A 17,901-nucleotide genomic window follows, 5' to 3' on the forward strand; every position below is an offset into this window, starting at 1 on the left:
ATCATATAGACTAATTTGTCAGATATGAATGTTTAGCCATACATGTTGACAGTGTGAATGTGCACACTTTAGACTTCAAACTGTTTTTGACATCATGATGAGCTCCTCTAAGAGGAGCCTCTAATTGCAATGAGTTGACTCTTACAAGATGTTTTAGAATGTAAAGAGTATATATGATATAAACAGTGTTTAAATATCACCCTGGGCTATTCAACAGTTTCATGGAGCACCAGACTTTTATGAGGCCATGCTCAAGTACCTGAACATCCTCTTCACTGCCCTCTTCACCCTTGAGTGCATCCTCAAGATTATTGCCTTTGGTCCTTTGGTGAGTTTATCATTTGTCACAATGAGTGCATTGCATGCCTTGCTAAGAAACAAACAATTATACGAGTTACGAAAACAAATCGTTTTCATACATTTTGTTCTATACTAATATTCTTTGGTTGTCGACTTTCATACTCCACCATTGTTGCAGAATTACCTGAAGGATGCCTGGAATGTCTTTGACTTTGTGACTGTCATTGGCAGCATCACTGACATCCTGGTCACCGAAATCAACGTAAGTAAGGAACTCGAGTGTCTGTGGCCCCCCTGTTGTATTGAGATAGCTGTCAGCCACACCTGACAGACAAGAACCTTAAAAAAAGCAGTTGAAGCCGGGCGGGAAGTGAGGCAGATGTCAGCCAAGGGCAGGTTGATCAGGCCAGGCCCACCGACAGGATAAATGGCTCTCACTTTGGAGAGAAGTTGGGCCCTCTCCAGTACAAGGGAGGGAGGGAAGGTGAACACAGCCAGCACAGTTTTAACTTCAGCCAGACCAGATGTACTGGCTGGGGTAAAGAAGCACAATCTGATGAAGATTGATTAAAACTTAAAGTCACATTTAGTTTTTCAAAGGTACCATACTTCTGTAGTTGTACAGTTTAGCACAGCTTAAGGACAATAGCTGGGCAATAACTTGTGTGGAAATAGTGTGTCTATGTTGTTGTTCTTGTTGTCTGATGTTGTCACTGTGGAGGTACACTGTGTGTACTGATATTCTATGACTGTGCAGGGGTGGTCTTGATGTATCATACTGTACGTGCTTGTGGCTTCCTTTACATGTGATCCTATCTCTTGTTCTTCCTGTGTTTGACATGTCTTTGTGTCTATGGTTGTGTGTGTTTGTTTGTGTGTTTTTCCTCTCTGTCCCTCTCAAATGTGTTGCTTCACTGGCCAATTGTCCACACTCACTCTTGGCTGGTGCTTGCCATGACTAAACTACGGCACTTGTAGACCACGGTAAGCGCTTTCCTTCTTGTGCCTCTGCTCTTTGTCTTCTGTGCTGCTAGTGGATGGGTGAAGGGGAATCAGACAGGTTTGTGTCTTTAATTCAAAAGATTACTGATCGTGACATCATGCATCATGCATCATGCATCATGCAGTCCAAACTACTCAAAACATACTCTTTCATCTTCCACACAAGTTAAAATAAGGTTAAATGAAGCTGGATAAACTGTAGCACAAAATAAAAGAGGCTGCACAGCAAGGGGTAAGGAATGCATTTAGTATAAACAACACCTCAGCAATGCACGCCTGACAGTAGAGCGTAGACAAAACAAAGCAAAGTCTGTCTCATTCCCCTGTTCTCAAAGTCCAACCAGATCACAGGCAAGCTATTCAGACTTGTGTGTTTCAATGAATGGTGAACAATGTACTAAGTATGTTAAAAAAAAAAAAACTTGGTTTGTCCTTGGCTAAATGTGCACGTCATTTGTATGTGGGCATGCTTGACCTTATATGTGTGTGTGTGTGTGTGTGTGCGTGTGTGTGTGTGTGTGTGTGTGTGTGTGTGTGTGTGTGTGTGTGTGTGTGTGTGTGTGTGTGTGTGTGTGTGTGTGTGTGTGTGTGTGTGTGTGTGTGTGTGTGTGTGTGTGTGTGTGTGTGTGTGTGTGTGTGTGTGTGTGTGTGTGTGTGTGTGTGTGTGCGCGTGTGCGTGGGCCCACAGGACCGTCTGTTGAACCTGAGCTTTCTGAGGCTCTTTAGGGCGGCGCGTCTCATTAAGCTGCTCCGGCAGGGCTACACCATCCGCATCCTGCTCTGGACATTTGTGCAGTCTTTTAAGGTACTGGCAGAGAGACCAGCCCTGCTCCATAAATTATTAATATTGACTGTGTATGAGTAATTAGACATGGTAGTGCACTGTGCCAGTTGTGATAAAGCGCAGCATGAAGGAGACACTGTGTTTGAACTTAAACCTGCCCCATCTCACCGACAGGCGCTGCCTTATGTTTGCCTTCTGATCGCCATGCTGTTCTTCATCTACGCCATCATTGGAATGCAGGTTGGTAGCGGCTAGGCTAACCACAGCTACTGTGGTGTAAGAAACAAACACTACTTGCGTGCCCTTACACTGAATTGGAGGTAACATTACAATTCTGAGAAGTTGGATGCAGTGAGAGCCTGAATTCACTGCTTCACCCAACTGAGACTCTGCCCTGAAGTGTGCAGAGTGTTTGGCAGGAAGGTGCCATTGCTTGAAGCCTGTAGGATACAGTTTTATTGGAAAGCTCTCTGCTTACCACTTTACCACAAAGCCTTCCATTAAAGAGCATGCAGATAGACTGCCTAGGTGCTCCACATTTGGTTAGATAATTTCTTTTAGCCCTTCCTTCAAAGGAAATCACATTATTACACATGATCTTTGTTTAAATGAAAATAATATAATATATTGTTCATTTGGTGTTGGCCGGTATTAAAAGAATCAGGTGAAGTAAACTGTATAATGGAATAATATAGCTAATGGTATTTTTTTTCAAGGTGCCTTTAGAAGTGAGCAGTTTTCATAGGTGTAGAAGCGTTTTCAATTTCATAGTCCACACTTTATACAATGTACCAATCAGTTAATAGAAATTACGACTGTGCTTCCTTCTTTACCATGTTAGCTGTGCGTATTCTATAATCACAGGTGTTTGGGAACATTGACCTCAATGAGGACACCGCTATCAACCACCATAACAACTTCCGCACCTTCCTGCAGGCTCTGATGCTCCTCTTCAGGTAAGTCCAAATCTTATTTAGTTTATTTCTTTATGTGCCGAGGCACTTTCGGCATTGTCATCGTCACAAAGCACTAAGTCACATCCTGGGGGCTAAGTCCTCTTTAAAAGCAACTACTAAGATCCCGTTTTAATATGATTAAAGTCCCAAATGGTTAAGAAGGGGTTGGGAAGAAATTAATGGAACTTGGAAGAGGAACAGCGTTGTTGTGGTGAGGCAAGTCTCATTAGGTGAAATGTATACCATTTTTCCACGCTAGCTGCATTCATAGTATTTGCCACGAGTATGCTTATTTTTGGCTTCCCTACTCTGTTTCCTTTCATCTCTCATGGCTTGAACTTGAGCTCAGAAACCTCAGTGGTTGGATGGTATCCCAAAGGCGTGAAAAGTCCTTCACACGCAGGGCAGATCATTTGCCATATCTGTCCCTCTCTGGGGCATTTCTGCATCTGGTCAGCAGTGTGTTGCTAATTGAGAGCTAATGGCAGGAAAATGTGAGGGTTCCAAGAGTTTCCTGATTGCCTCCCTTCTGTTCCTCCAGTCAAGATGTGGGCAGAGTTCTCGGTAAGGGGCGTGGGTGGGTGGGCGTGGGTGGGTGGTCGGGGGTGAGGGGGTGTTCATCTGCTCAGCTGTAGGGCTAGATGCTGCCATAATCGTGCCATCCTGCTTTGCCCACAGGCTGAGGTCTTGGATGGTGGGCCGTTAATTGGCACTGCTGCAAGGCTGTCTTCTCCAGTAACTGTGCCATCCAGCAGTTAGAAAACATCCTCTGCACTCTCTCTCTCTCTCTCTCTCTCTCACACACACACACACACAGTCACACACACAGACACACACACAGACACACACAGACACACACACACACAGACACACACAGACACACACACACACACACACACACACATACACACACACATACACACACACACACACACACACACACACACACACACACACACACACACACACACACACACACAGTCACACACACACACACACACACACACACACACACACAGTCACACACACACATACTCTGAGTAACTCTGAGGAGCCATGTTCGAGCACTCTGTGTGTGTGCTCGATCCTTTCAACCAGCCGCAGCACCGCCTTTGTTCTGACAAGCTTACACACTCTTGTTGATGGTTCCACTGTGCCAGGCAACCTCCGGATGGAGGTACGGTGCAGAGCAGCGCTAGCGCTCACTTTGAAAGTGCCACCTGGAGGATGACACTCCATCTCTGAAGGAGTGGATTTCATTTCCATATTTTAATGATTCTCTCAGCTGCCTCCTTAGGAGGGAATTGCATTGAGCTCCTCTGCTTATCTTCTGGAGTTGAGGACAAGATCAGGGGCAATCATCAGAATTAAAATTATTTTGCGTGTGTGTGGCGTTTGGGCATGTATGTGTGTGTGTGTGTATGTGTATGTGTATGTGTGTGTGTGTGTGTGTGTGTGTGTGTGTGTGTGGTGGGTGAGTTATCAGTGCTTAATTGCTCCCCCATTCTGTGTCTTGCTTTCTTTCTCTCTCTCACTCTCTCTTTCCCTCTCTCTCTTTACTGCCTTTAGGAGTGCCACAGGTGAGGCCTGGCATGAGATCATGTTGTCCTGTTTGAGTCACCGCGCCTGCGATGAGAGGTCAGGCAATGTCGGCAAGGAGTGCGGCAGCGACTTCGCCTACTTCTACTTCGTCTCCTTCATCTTCCTCTGCTCTTTCTTGGTCAGTGCTTTAACTGACTTCAGAGGATTTACCAGACAGGAGTGTTTTTTGCTGATGAATGCCTTATAAAGACAGTGATTAAGAGATAATCTACGGTAGAACATCCTTCAGTCAGGATTTTTAAGCAATCTTTGGATGAGGAATGCAATTGAGGAATGTTGTTTGAAATCTTAGAACATGTAATTATTTAAAATAGTCGATATAAGCTAGAGATATTTTTCAGTGTATCAGGAGGGTTTATATTTTAATTATTTGCTAGCCTGAAGTATATTTATGATAAACCAAATGTATATTGTGACTTTTTAATAAACTGTTATGATCCTCTGTTGCAGATGCTGAATTTATTTGTGGCAGTCATCATGGATAATTTTGAGTACCTCACCAGAGACTCCTCCATCCTGGGGCCCCATCACCTTGATGAGTTCATTCGGGTTTGGGCTGAGTACGACCCGGCCGCCTGGTATGTTTCAGCCACCACACCTAAGGGAAGATTGGTAGCGCTCCTTACTTTATGTATTTTGACAAATCTGCCAGAGAGAGGAGAATTCATCTTGGTTGGAGTGGGAGCTAGGGCCGGAGTCACCCTACAAGTAGCCTACAGCCTTTACTCAGTGATTTAAAACTGTTCCCTCTTCAGCAAAAAAAATAAATAAAACTGATGTCGTGAAGGGTGAGCTATAGCATAGCAACCCCTGAGATACAGACACACAGATTACAGTTCTCCTGCTGAAAGCTAACATGGCTGCAATTTTTTTAAAGAGGAATCTGAGTCTGAGAGGGCTCCTGTTAGTGTCAAGTCGGTCCTCTAACTCTACTGACTGTTCTGCTACCCCTGTCGTTAAGCCTGTGTTATATCTCCTTGTTCTTTTCCGCAGCGGACGGATTTCCTATAAGGATATGTACAATTTGTTGCGAATTATCTCACCTCCCCTTGGCTTAGGGAAGAACTGCCCTAATAGGGTAGCATACAAGGTTTGCAAACCCCAGCGACTTCGACCACTCTCGGGCTCTGCGTGGCAGTGCCCAGTGACCTGAATGAATGGCTGTGCACTTTATGACTCGCCTACACACAAGCACTTGCCCTACCAGACTGACTGGCTTTGGTTACGGATGCGGGAATGGAAACAAAGATTTCAAGGCCGCTTTCTGACCGAGAATAACACTTCGAGTCTGAGGCCCGTCTCAGCTGAGCTTCAAGTTGCTCCTTGTATGGGAGTCTCTTTTGACGATCGCCACATCCCTCTGCAATTTATTTAAAAAAGAGCGAACAGAATCACGCATTTAGATTTAAAAGATATATATTCTACAAAGATATAAAGAAAGCTAAAGAACAGAGGAGTGAAAGCCAGGGAGTGAAATCGGTTCAGAAGGCTGGCCTTGAAACCTCTGTTTTTACAGACTATGTTCAGAATCCCCTCGATGTCTCTCAGCATGCAGAAGCAGACATCTCCAGTACAATGCAGCCATTATTCGCGCCATTCTCCACTCACACCTCACCAACTCTCACCCCATGAACCCCTCCCCTCCAGCCTCAACTCCTCTCCTAGGACCCCATGCCTCTCCTGGGCCCTGTCCTGGGCCCAGTCCTGGCCCCTCAGATCCATCTCCGCACCCGGCCCACCCCGGGGGGCAGGGATGGCATCCACATCCATGTCTCTTGGAAATCTCAATAACAAAAGATTTCTGTTTCTTTTTTTTTTTTTTTCTTTCTGTCATTTCTCCTCTGTGTCTCTAACTCCCATCCTTCTTCTATTTGGTTTTCGGTTCTCTGCTCTGTGAAGCGGCCGTATCAAGTACCGCGATATGTATGAGATGCTGCTCCACATGTCCCCACCATTAGGTTTGGGGAAGAAATGCCCGCCCAGAATCGCCTACAAGGTAGCCTTCTTCTCCCCAAACCCCATCTGCTCGATCTGTCCTCCCATTGGCTTACTTTTCGGCCAATCTCTGTGCCCCGCAATGTTCCCCGTGTTCCATGATTTGTTTATTTTGCTAGTGCTCCAACCTTTTCTTATTGGTGTAGCTTCCCCTTCCTTCTTCCTATCCCTCCTTTCCTCTTCTGTTATAGAGCCACTCTACCCTTTCAGTTTATAAACACAAACGTTAGCATTGAGGACTTTGCTGAATGCTAGCCGTACAGAAAGGTGTACTTGTAAAAACTAGTGGAGAAAGAAGTAGGAGAGAATTCCAGAATTCATTTTTGTATTTTTTTCAAACTTCATTCCCATGTTACTGTTGTGTCCCTCACTCTGCATTGTGTAGGGGTTTTTGCACCATGTATGATGCAATGCTACAAATAGCATGCACATTGCACTCTACTAATTTACTTAGGTTGGTTGTGAATGCTTGTTCTTTTTTGCAATATCCACACATACTCACATGTTTAAATGACTTGATCATAGTTACACAGGGGAATGACTGTACTTTTTAAGAAATTTAGAGCAATTTTTGAGAGGAAGTTCCGTGTGTAGATACTGCTCCATTTTACATACATTTTCCATCTTGATGCTTTTTGGCTTTTTTCAAAGCCTGGTTACTCAATATTATTATTTTCTGAACTCTTTTCTTAGCCCATCTTGCTCAGTATACTCCCCAGTACATTAAATATTATGGGTATTTAGTTCTTTGTGGAGCAGTGTCAATTTTAAATTTATTCCATGACAGTTGCAGACAGCAGTTTGTCCTCTTTGTATTTCTCTTATGAGTCTATCTTTCTCTCTGTGCCTCTCTCTAACATCCTCCTTTTCTAACATTTTCTACTCTCTTTAGTCTCTCTGTCCATCTCTTAGTCATTTTACTTCTTCTTCCTCTCTTTGTACAAGTGTGTGAATGTACTTCAGTTATTTTTTCCTCCTGTTCCATTCTGATGGTCTGTTTTTACTCTTGCACTGCTAATGCTAGTAGATGTATGCTCTGTCTGTTCCAGGGAGCTCCACTCTTTCCAAGATAGTGTCAAACACACAAAATGTCATAGGCATGGAGAACACACGCTACAATCACTTTCTTCAGCAAACACAAAAGTAGCTAGATTACAGCTGCTTACAGCCCAGCACATTGCCCCATTGGCACACAAGTAGGCACGATGTATTTGTATGAAGTTTAGCACAGAGTCGAGCTCCCACCACCTGTGAAGCACCTTCATGTGTACATGCTTTTTTCTCACTTTTCTGTCTATTGATGTCAGTCTCACGCCAACGCACCCTTGGCTGCAGATGGTAGCCTGTAGCAGTGAATGTGAATGTTTCACATATTCTCTTATTTTCCTATCATTTTGGATAAAACAGTTTGTGTGCCGTACAAAAAAGGATCTTCTACTACTGATAGTAGTAGTAGTACTAGTGCAACTACTACTATGAATGTTAATACTTCTTCTGTACTACTACTGCTACCATTAATGATAACAATAGTAATTATATAAAAATAATATAATCTTATGAAATGGAACATTGGCAAGAGTGGTTAAGGTTACCATTAGTAGGTCAAGCAATCTCAGCAGCACACAGGCTGTTTCATCTCAAAGAGAAGTGATGCATATTCGAGTTTCTCGACCTGACTCCTGAGGTGCGAGTCTCCCTAACCAGCTTTGCTCCCCTTCGTGACTTCTGCAGCGTCTGGTGAAGATGAACATGCCCATAGCGGAGGACACCACCGTGCACTTCACATCCACCCTCATGGCCCTCATACGCACCGCCCTGGAGATCCATCTGGCATCAGGTAAGGCCTTGACCACCCAGTTACAGTTCTTTTATGGTTTGTTTATTTTAGGAAATTTAAGGACATTTTAGGAATTCATTTTTTTAATCACTTTGATTACAGTTATCAAAATGAGCATGTAGTCTATTATGCATGTCAATATTTTTCAATTCATATACTTTATTTGTCTCTGTAGATCTGAAAAATATTGATTGAAATCCGCTCCTTTGGACACTGCTGCTGCAGTTTTGCTTACACTCAGGTCTCATAGTATTAGGCTTGCTATTGCTGATTGGTGATTGGTTTGTGGGACAGGGAGTACAAATCCAAGGAGGTTGTATTTTAGTTGCTTTGTGACGGATCAAGGGACATTCATTCATAACGCAGAACAGAAGAAATATGCCACCCGTGTGTTAATTAGTTGGAGGTGATGCAGCCTACACTGAGAAAAGTTTCCTCAGGAATTTTTTTGGGTGCTTGCAAGAGAAAAGAGAAGTGCATACAACATTTCATGCGTTTTTTGAGGTTTGCAATTTTGCTCTGTAGAACTGTCACTCATACTATTGGTTCGGAGGCACTATTTACTTTGAATGAATGGGAATGAAGACCAAATTATCAGAAAGAGAAAATAAATGGAAAAAAACAAGCATTTATATTATATTAGAGGACTTTTGTTGCAGTTAGCACTTTTCCTGTGATGGGATGCGACCCTGTGTTTGTTTAATGAGCTTTTCCCTCTAATCCCATTTGGACTCATTAGTGTGTTTTGAGCTGTGTTGTGCGGTGTCTGATGGCACCATATGCGTTTCTCAGGCTTCGCTGCTCAGTGTCTCAAAGCTAAACTACACTTCATCTTAATACCTTAATCTGGAAGAAAGTTTATTTTTGTTGAAAAAAAAACAGTCTGTAAAAATGTGTGTGGGCTGTCACCGTCTCCGTGTTGATTTAGCAACGTCTCTTGCGGATTCTTTCAGGGATGGTAGCCCAGCGGCTAAGTGACACCGTGCTGCTGAAAGAGCTGGCAACTGTATGGCCTAACCTGTCACAGAAAACCATGGACCTTCTGGTGACTCCACACAAACGTATGCATCTCCAAGCAATGAATTTAAAAGCAAATGTAGACTTTGAGAGGGCATTTTTGTACTGATGAAGGATTTTTTCAACAGTTTTTTGAGTACCAGTGAAAAGTTTGGACACACCTTCTAATTTTTTTGAGACGTTTTTTCTTTACTTACTTATTGTAGATAACACTTTTTTTGTTTAGTACATCATTCCATTTGTGTTCTTTCGTAGTTTAAATGTCTTCAGTATTAATCTACAATGCAGAAAATCATGCAAAAAAATAAAAGTACAGAAAAAACGGATCCTTTCACAATAGATTTCTGAGTGACATCAGTTGATTGTGTTTGTGATGCCACCTTGTGGTAAAGATTCCACTTGATTCTGTTTCACTGATCATTGTTGGATACAACAATGCACACTTTTTAAACATTTTTTTTTTAATTTGTCTCACACACACACACTTGCTTTTATTTCTTGCTTTCTCTCTTTGTATACTTCTGTTTTTTTAATCTCTTTACTCCCTGTAATTCTTTCACTCTTCTATCATTCTTTCACGCAGCCAATGAACTGACAGTGGGGAAGGTGTATGCCGCCTTGATGATCTTTGACTACTACAAGCAGAACCGAGCCCAGAGGCAGAAGGAGAAGGCTGCTGCTGCTGCTGCCGCTGCCGCCTCCGCCTCTGCTGGAAATCAGGTGAGGCACCCCACCTATGCCCTGACAAACACCTCCTCTCCCCCACATCCATGGAGTGTCTGAATGTGTTTTCTGTCTGTGCAGAGCGAAGTGGGCCCACTCCCCAAACCAATACTGCCCCTCACTCAAATGCCGGACATGGATGTGAACAGTGTGGACTGTCCCACCGAGCCTTCAGCCCTGGCCAGGCCCAGCTCTACTACGCTCAACAACGGCCACACACAGTAAGTCCTGCACCTGCACCTGCACCTGCACCTGGCCGCTCACCTGCACACTAAATGAACACCTATCCTATTCTCGCTGTAAGTGACTGCTGTCTGCATGAGAACACCTCTTCAAAAAGGACATAAAACAAACAAACAAAGAAGCTAAGGTAAAAACTGCCACCGCTTGAAAGGATCGCTGTAACTTACTGTTTATAGTTGTTTTTCACTGACACTTCACACTTTTCTACTTTTTGAAAATCACCATATTACATATAAACAACAATAAAACACGACCTGGGTCCAGTTTCTCTAGGTCTAACAGAGTCTGTCCCTCCCATCACAACTCACAGGCCAAGCCATGATGGCAACATTAGAGGATCCTCTTCGTGGGCTTCTGAGAAGTCTCGAGAGGTCCAGAGGCCGACTAAACGGATAATCCCCAAGGCACCCTCAGACGGTACTGCAGATCCAGCCTCTGCCCAGGTACTCTTCTAAGAACTAGTATCTAGTATGTGAACGCCACTGATCAGTAGGAATATGTCATGGTCCAGTGTAGTGAGTGCTGTGTTGGTAGGAAATGGTTAGATGATATGTACAAGGATCAAGGCATTTTGGTATAAACAGTTGTTTGTGGGATACATTAGAAAAACGACCCATCATTCTGGTGATTATTCTTGTGTTGGAGTAATGTCAGAGCTTGATATGTGATGTGTGTGTGTGTGTGTGTGTGTGTGTGTGTGTGTGTGTGTGTGTGTGTGTGTGTGTGTGTGTGTGTGTGTGTGTGTGTGTATGTGTTCCTCTGTAGGAGTCAGTAGAGATGAGAAAGATGGAGCACTGTGCCAAAACCGTTGCCTCGTCTTGTCTGGAGGGCCAGGGGAGGGCTGTGTCCATGCCCAAACTCAATGCTGAGATGCAGGTACCGTGCTGGGCTTACTGAGGGCTCATCGTAGTCTGCATTCAAAATAAAGACTTTTTTGGTTTCAGTACAAATTTCAATTTTTTTTTACATGTACTTTGCACTTTGCTAGGAGTACTATTTGCACACATGAAAGAAATTGATTGTCCACAAAAGACAAGGTCACTACTAAAAATGTATTCATTTGAGAATGCAGTCAGTGACTTGTACATTTCTTCCTAAGAAGGTGGCCTTTTGGAGCGCTTAAGACCCATTTTGTTCACATCATCCTTGCATTATAATTTTTTTTTCTTTATGTGATCGGGCAAAGCAGAATTCAGTTACACTTTGGGGGACTGCCAACCATTTGCAGTTTATCTGCTCTCCCCCTTCCCAAGGAAAGTTATATAAAAGACTGTAGCTCTTCCTGACTGCTAGTTGCACGTCTGAAGGGTGATCCCTCTTCTTTCCTCTGGGGGCATGCAACAGGAAGAGTCTAACTGTGTTACCATGGGGCTCAGTAGGCACTGATCAGGAAAAATGGAGCAGCTTGGCTAAGAGAGGACGTTAGTTGGCCGTGTCTTGTCCTTGAGTGTCCACTTTCATACTCCTAGTAATGTGTCCCATGGGAGGTGCAGGCAAGGCAGAAAACATCACTGAGCAAATGTGGGAAATATTTAGTGATTAAGACAAAAAAACGTGGGAAATGGGAAATATTTGAATAATTTAAAAGAATCCTGGAATGAGAAAGGGGTGTTGAAGTACTAAACAATCCTATCAAGCCCCAGGGATTTTCATATACCTTGATTATAATCACTGGCTCTTGTTGCAAAGACTGCACTGTCAGTCTATCAGCAGCATTTTGAAGGCTTACATAAGATTGTACTCAGTCAGAGTGAAAAAGCTCTTAATTTCATTATCAAAATGAGTTCTATTTGAATGTGAGTTGGCCTGAATCTCCTTTAAGCCACTATGCTGCACGATAACAGCCTTCAGACTCACGGTATGCGGTTTCAGCACCGTCTCATATGTGCGCAATCCCTTTTTTTTTGGGGGGGGGGGGGGGGGGGGGGGGATTTTAATGGGTCGACTCTGCTCCCATTGAGCTGTTTCGGCTGGCGTCCGTCCAGGCTCCACAGTCTGGCCCGGTAAAAACAAAGGCAGTGCAGTAAGATATGTTTCCTCCGTGATGCCTCGGCCTTGGCAGCCGAAAACAGCCAGCTCATTGACAGAGAAAAAAGTGAATTGTGCACAGCCAGACGGAAAGGTTGAAGATTTCTGGTTGTCATTGCAGTGATATATTGCCAAGTGTTGAAACACTCAAGGTGAGCCTCATACCTGGCTTTTAAGTTCCCTTGATGGAGTCCCTCATTTAAAAACAAACAATCTACAGTCGACATTATGGACATTTCTTACCTTTTTCTTTCATTCATTACTGACTTCATGGCGGTGCATATATTAGCCCTTGATAGGTTCTAATTCTAATAGCCTGTCTAGGCTAATTACACACATATAGACAGGTCATATATATTTGTGCGTTCGTGCGTTCGTGCGTACGTGCGTGCGTGCGTGTGTGTGTATTTCACCTTGTTATCTCTTCTCCTCCTCCTTGTCTTCCTGGCTTCATTTCCGAACTTGCATTCTGACAGAGGAGCCACTCGCGACACTCTCCAGGGACGCTTCTAGCTGTATGTACCCATCCCTGTCCTCATGCTCATCTCATTGCATTCATGTTTCACAGGGAAGATCTACACAGGTACCGCTGAACTCGGTTTAACACAGTGGCTATTCAGTAGCAGGATTTGGCTGTAACTGGAATGTCTTAATTGCTTTCACAGATCCTACAAAGGTGTTTCAGTTGAGAGTGTTTTGTATATTCTGCAACAAAATGCAGAGATGCTCTGCCAGGTTTACCAGATAAAAATTTGTTTAGATAAATCTATTCTGAATCTGTACTTAAATTGAGATCGACACATTAAAACCTACAGGTTCGAATCCACATAGACTTCTCTTACAGATTTTGACATATCCTGATGTACTTGTACCTGATTTGTACTTGTAATCCTATGTATAAACATAGGACAGGTATACAATACATCACTCAGAAATTCATATCATATATAACATTCAGCACGTATAAATACGTGTTTCTTTGTTTCTTTATTGTGGTGCATAGCATCTTTGTTTATGTCATCTGCTTGGATTGCCATTGTACTCTGTAGTTATATTTATCCTCGACAAATATACATGCCGAGCACAAGGGCTTTAAATCAACCCCTCCAGTTCAGCTTTAAATCAATATTCTGGGCGGTGTGTGGGATGGCGGCTTTAGGATGACAGCCAGCCTTTTTATCATCACTGTATGGCAGAGACAATAGCTCATTACCAAGACAGCTGATGGTCCAAGCATGCTTTTAAAAGTCTGGGCCAGAGAGGGGCAGCCCTGTGGAAATTAGTGGTTTAGAGATCCCCAGGTCAGCCAGAACTGGCTGCATGCCTTAACCTTTCCCTGGCTGTCCGACAGCTTTTAAAGCCATCAAGAGCAGGTCAGACAGGCTCACTGCCAGGCTTATTCGCTAGACAGGACAGGAAAATATATGGTTCAGAGACACAGCACTAAATATTTGTCCTAACAGCAAAGGGGAAGTAGACACCCGGAATACCAAACACACATTAGAGAGGCGGGCCAAGGGCCTTTTCTTTTGATTTTGTCATTCGGAAAAAAACCTGAATCTGATTGGTTTTCCTTTGTTCCTCAGACAATTCCTGATTCCAGCCCTATGAAGCGCTCTGTGTCCACCGCTGCACCCCAGCGCCTCCCGGAGGTCAACCTGCACGATTACACCCTGGAGAGGCCCGCACCGGAGAGGCCTCATCACCACCACCATCACCACCGCTGCCACCACCGCAGGGACCGCGACAAGAAGCAGAGGTCACTGGAGAGGTCGCCCAGCGGACAGCCGCCAAACAACCTGGGTTAGTGGGCACTTAAAATGCAATGTAACAGCTCACAACAAAAACATGGTGGTGTTTCTTGATGTGCAGCACACTGCAACACAGAGACATAAACTTCTGCTGTGTCTGCATGCCTAACCCTAACCCTAACCCTCCATCTAAGCTGGTGTACACCACTGCACAAAAAGGTTTTGAATCATGCTCATACAAGGTAAGACAAGCTTGGGGCTATTCCTGTAATTTCAGTCAGGATTTTTAATATCAGAAATCACAACCAAAAAAAAATCTGCTATACTTGTAGTTTCTCCAGTATCAGTACTGCTAATTCTAAGAAAATACCTCTAATAGAGAAACTTTAAAAGTCTTTAAATCTGAATGTATCTGCGGCTGGTAAAACAAACCTACCGAAACATGGCAGCGGCAGCAGCAGCACCAGCAGCACCAGCAGCACCAGCAGCAGCGTGAGCAGGATGTCAGCACTCTGGAGCCCTCTTGTAGCTCCGCAGGGCCACTGCTCACAGCCGGGCATCATCTGGGGGAGAGATCAGTGCTGTGTGCCGCTGCCATAGGGGGCGCGGCCGAGGAGCGCTTGGCTCCAGCTGGCCTTTATTACCCAGATAAAAGGGGCTGACAGACGCGCAGACCCAATGACCCGCTAATTTATGGGCACCTCTCAGCAGGACAGTGATGAGGGGAGAGGGAAGTGTTCACATGAATAGTCCGAACACACACAAGACGAAGAGAGGGGAAAATAAAACACGACAGGCGGTGCTTTTATAGTGTGTGTGTTTAAGGAAGACTGTAGTTGGGGTGGGGGGGTAGCCCCTCACTGTAGGATGTGTAAGTTCTGTGACACTGTTTGTGGTGTGAAACTCTGTACATTTGTCAATCAGTGTGTTTTTTTCTTACATGGGTGTAGTTAGAGATGAGATGCCTTGTCTGCGATGAGTTTCTGTGTGTCAGACCTGTGTGTCAGACCTGTGTGTCAGACCTGTGTGTCCTGGTATTTCACTAAAAACTTTCATGTTCTATTCTTCAATGTTCCACCGGTACGGCTGGGTAAGACACCACAAAGTCATTTCACCTAGCATTTTACCTAACCCTCGGTGCATTAGGCCATAGGGATCAGACATCCCAGCAGGTGGCCACATTAACCTCGTCTGACCTCTTTCTTTAAATTATTTATACTGATTTAGGGTTGCAAGTGTGAAGCTTTAGCACTGGTCAAAATGTTTTTTTTTTCTCTCTGTTTTCATTCATCTTTGTCACGGAAAATCAGGCACCACAGGCGAGCCCCCGGGGGACCCCTCAACCCGGGAGAGGGGCCACGACCGGGGCCGCTCGCACGAGAGGAAGCCCCACTCGTCCTCTGGCGACAAGCAACGTTATTACTCTTGTGACCGCTACGGCAGCAGGGAGCACTGTGCCGCTGCCGCCGCCACCACCACCGCCACCACCACCGCCAAATCCACCACTGCCAGTTGTGCCACATCCCCCAGTGAGGCCCATGAGCCTGGCCTCAACAAGCAGGTGGGATGGGGGGCAGAGACCCAAACTGCCTTTCCCCAAAAACACAGTTTCATGACGCAGAGGAAAATAAAGGGTCCTGTGGTTATCATTGTATACACTTCAAGTGATCGGTCTCAGCTATAGGGAGTGTTTAAGGCAACAGGAGTTGTGTGTGTGTTATTCTGAGATACATACCGGATTATCACTCTATGCATGCCATAAGGCGGCTGAACTCACTCACTCACTTAGTGGAACCTCTGATTCCAGAACTCCAGAATGAGCAACTTTTGACAATATGCTTTAAGCTGTGAACCCAAACAAAAATCTCACTCGCTCATTCCTGAAACGTGTGGACAGTTTAAAGCCTTTTAGTACAGTAAAGGAAAGGGAGATTCCACAGAGGGAGAATACCATGAATTACTGCTCCCAGAGGTCCAATCACATAGTTTGAGTTTGGTCTTTATGGGAGAGGTCTTCAGAGTGGTAGTGTTGCATCGGGATTGTTCCTAGGCTTTCTACTTCTGCTGGGAGTTAGAAGCTCCGTTGCCTGGGTAGCAATGATTAAATATCAAATCAAATCAAATCAAACTTCATTTGTACGGCACGTTTTTATACCAGGAGGTAACACAATGGACAAACAGAAAGACAAAAAAAAAAAGTGGGGGGGGGGTGGGTGGGTTACAAACACTTCTAAAGACACACAGATTTTCCAGAGATAAACAAACAGGAAATTACGTACTAACCACACTGGAAGAACATTTGACAAATGTTGACTGCGATCATTTAGGAGGCCTTGTGTTCTGTTCTGTTCTCTTCTCTGCTTTGTTTTATGTTCTCTTCTTGTGTGCAAGTCTGACTAACACAGTTGATTCTGTCTCTCCTGGAAGTCAAGTACGACCTCTCATGGCTTTTACTCTTTCTTCTTTTTCTACTCTTTCTTCACCATTTATCTGTGTACACATGTTTTTGTGTCTTTCCTCCCATTGTTCTCCACCATCGTATCAATGCTGGTCTGTCTCCTCTGTCTCTAACCCTTCATGTCATTTTTTCTTTGTCACAATCTGTATGGTCATGTTGTATGTTCTGCCACTTTCATCCACACTCTCCTTTCCTTTCCTCTACCTGTCCATCGGGTGGACCTGTTCCCTGCATCCCTTCTTTTTCACCCCTCCGGCGTGTTACCGTCATTGTTTTTGGATTGGTTTGATTTGCTTCTTCACTTTTCATCTAGGGCAGTGGTTGGGTTAAGGGAAGCCCGGTGATGTCCACCTCGGGGGCTAGCACCCCCAGTCGCGGCCGCAGGCAGCTGCCCCAGATCCCCCTGACGCCCCGTCCCGGTGTGGCCTACAGGACTGCCAACTCCTCCCCCGTGTTCTTTGTCGTTGGCGCTCAGGCCGGTGTCACCGTGAGCCCCTGCCGGCTGAGCCGCGGGCAGTCTGAGCACAACGCCCTCCTGCACAGCGGCCGCGATTCGCCGACCCCCTTTGTGCGCATCTGCTCTGAGCCGTTCCTGGGCCCGGCCGAGTCGTACGGTGCAGCAGCAGCGCCGCAGCGGTACCCCTTCAGCTTCCGGGACGAGGTGGTTGCTCTCCAGGAGGTGCCTTTGGGCCCACGCACCGTCATTGGACACCCCTCTCCCCCCCGGACCCCTGGGGCCCACACAGGGCCTCTCCCGCCCCCACTACCACCCCAGCTGTTCCGTGGGGTGCCCAATGGGTACCACTTGAGCACGGGCGTCCTCGGTGGTGGCCAAATCTCCAGTGCCAGGGTGCCTAGGTACTACCTGGAGGCTGGGGAGGACGAATGGTGCTAGCATGGCTTTACCACATAAGGAGTGTTGCAGATGTATTTTGTTGAGGAAATTTGATGAGTTTTATCATCTTGCTCCAAGGGTTAGTAGTTTACACTGTTGTTGTTGTTGTTGTTGTTGTGTGTGTGTGTGTGTGTGTATGCATCTGCTTTCAACCAAGTTTGCTGAGGGGCTCAGGCGAAGGCTACCAAAGCAGAATATTTAAAGATGAACTGAAAAAGTCAATTTATTTGTGATGACTCGTCATGACTTGACCTGAAAATGATTTTAATGTTTTTGTTGAAACAAACATATAGTCTAGCACATGAACAAT

At 44.9% G+C, this 17,901-nt stretch overlaps 1 protein-coding gene across 1 annotated transcript in view; it reads left to right on the forward strand.

Annotated features, from left to right (window-relative positions):
• The window catches only part of cacna1ba (calcium channel, voltage-dependent, N type, alpha 1B subunit, a), a gene marked incomplete at both ends in the record, with an annotated part of 87,870 nt that extends 70,279 nt beyond the window's left edge, over positions 1 to 17,591 (forward strand). Inside the window, 18 exons of the mRNA XM_080852612.1 lie at positions 218 to 328; positions 479 to 562; positions 1,991 to 2,107; positions 2,261 to 2,326; positions 2,951 to 3,042; positions 4,612 to 4,762; positions 5,095 to 5,222; positions 5,638 to 5,734; positions 8,371 to 8,476; positions 9,430 to 9,537; positions 10,077 to 10,213; positions 10,298 to 10,437; positions 10,770 to 10,902; positions 11,225 to 11,335; positions 12,964 to 13,002; positions 14,074 to 14,290; positions 15,558 to 15,799; positions 17,010 to 17,591. Of these exons, the coding sequence (XP_080708738.1) occupies positions 218 to 328; positions 479 to 562; positions 1,991 to 2,107; positions 2,261 to 2,326; positions 2,951 to 3,042; positions 4,612 to 4,762; positions 5,095 to 5,222; positions 5,638 to 5,734; positions 8,371 to 8,476; positions 9,430 to 9,537; positions 10,077 to 10,213; positions 10,298 to 10,437; positions 10,770 to 10,902; positions 11,225 to 11,335; positions 12,964 to 13,002; positions 14,074 to 14,290; positions 15,558 to 15,799; positions 17,010 to 17,591 (2,661 nt within the window). The remainder of the gene's footprint in view (positions 1 to 217; positions 329 to 478; positions 563 to 1,990; positions 2,108 to 2,260; positions 2,327 to 2,950; positions 3,043 to 4,611; positions 4,763 to 5,094; positions 5,223 to 5,637; positions 5,735 to 8,370; positions 8,477 to 9,429; positions 9,538 to 10,076; positions 10,214 to 10,297; positions 10,438 to 10,769; positions 10,903 to 11,224; positions 11,336 to 12,963; positions 13,003 to 14,073; positions 14,291 to 15,557; positions 15,800 to 17,009) is intronic.
• Between the last annotated feature and the right edge of the window lie 310 nt (positions 17,592 to 17,901).

This window comes from Sprattus sprattus (assembly GCF_963457725.1).
Source record: "Sprattus sprattus genome assembly, chromosome: 15".
Classification (NCBI taxonomy): Eukaryota; Metazoa; Chordata; class Actinopteri; order Clupeiformes; family Clupeidae; genus Sprattus; species Sprattus sprattus.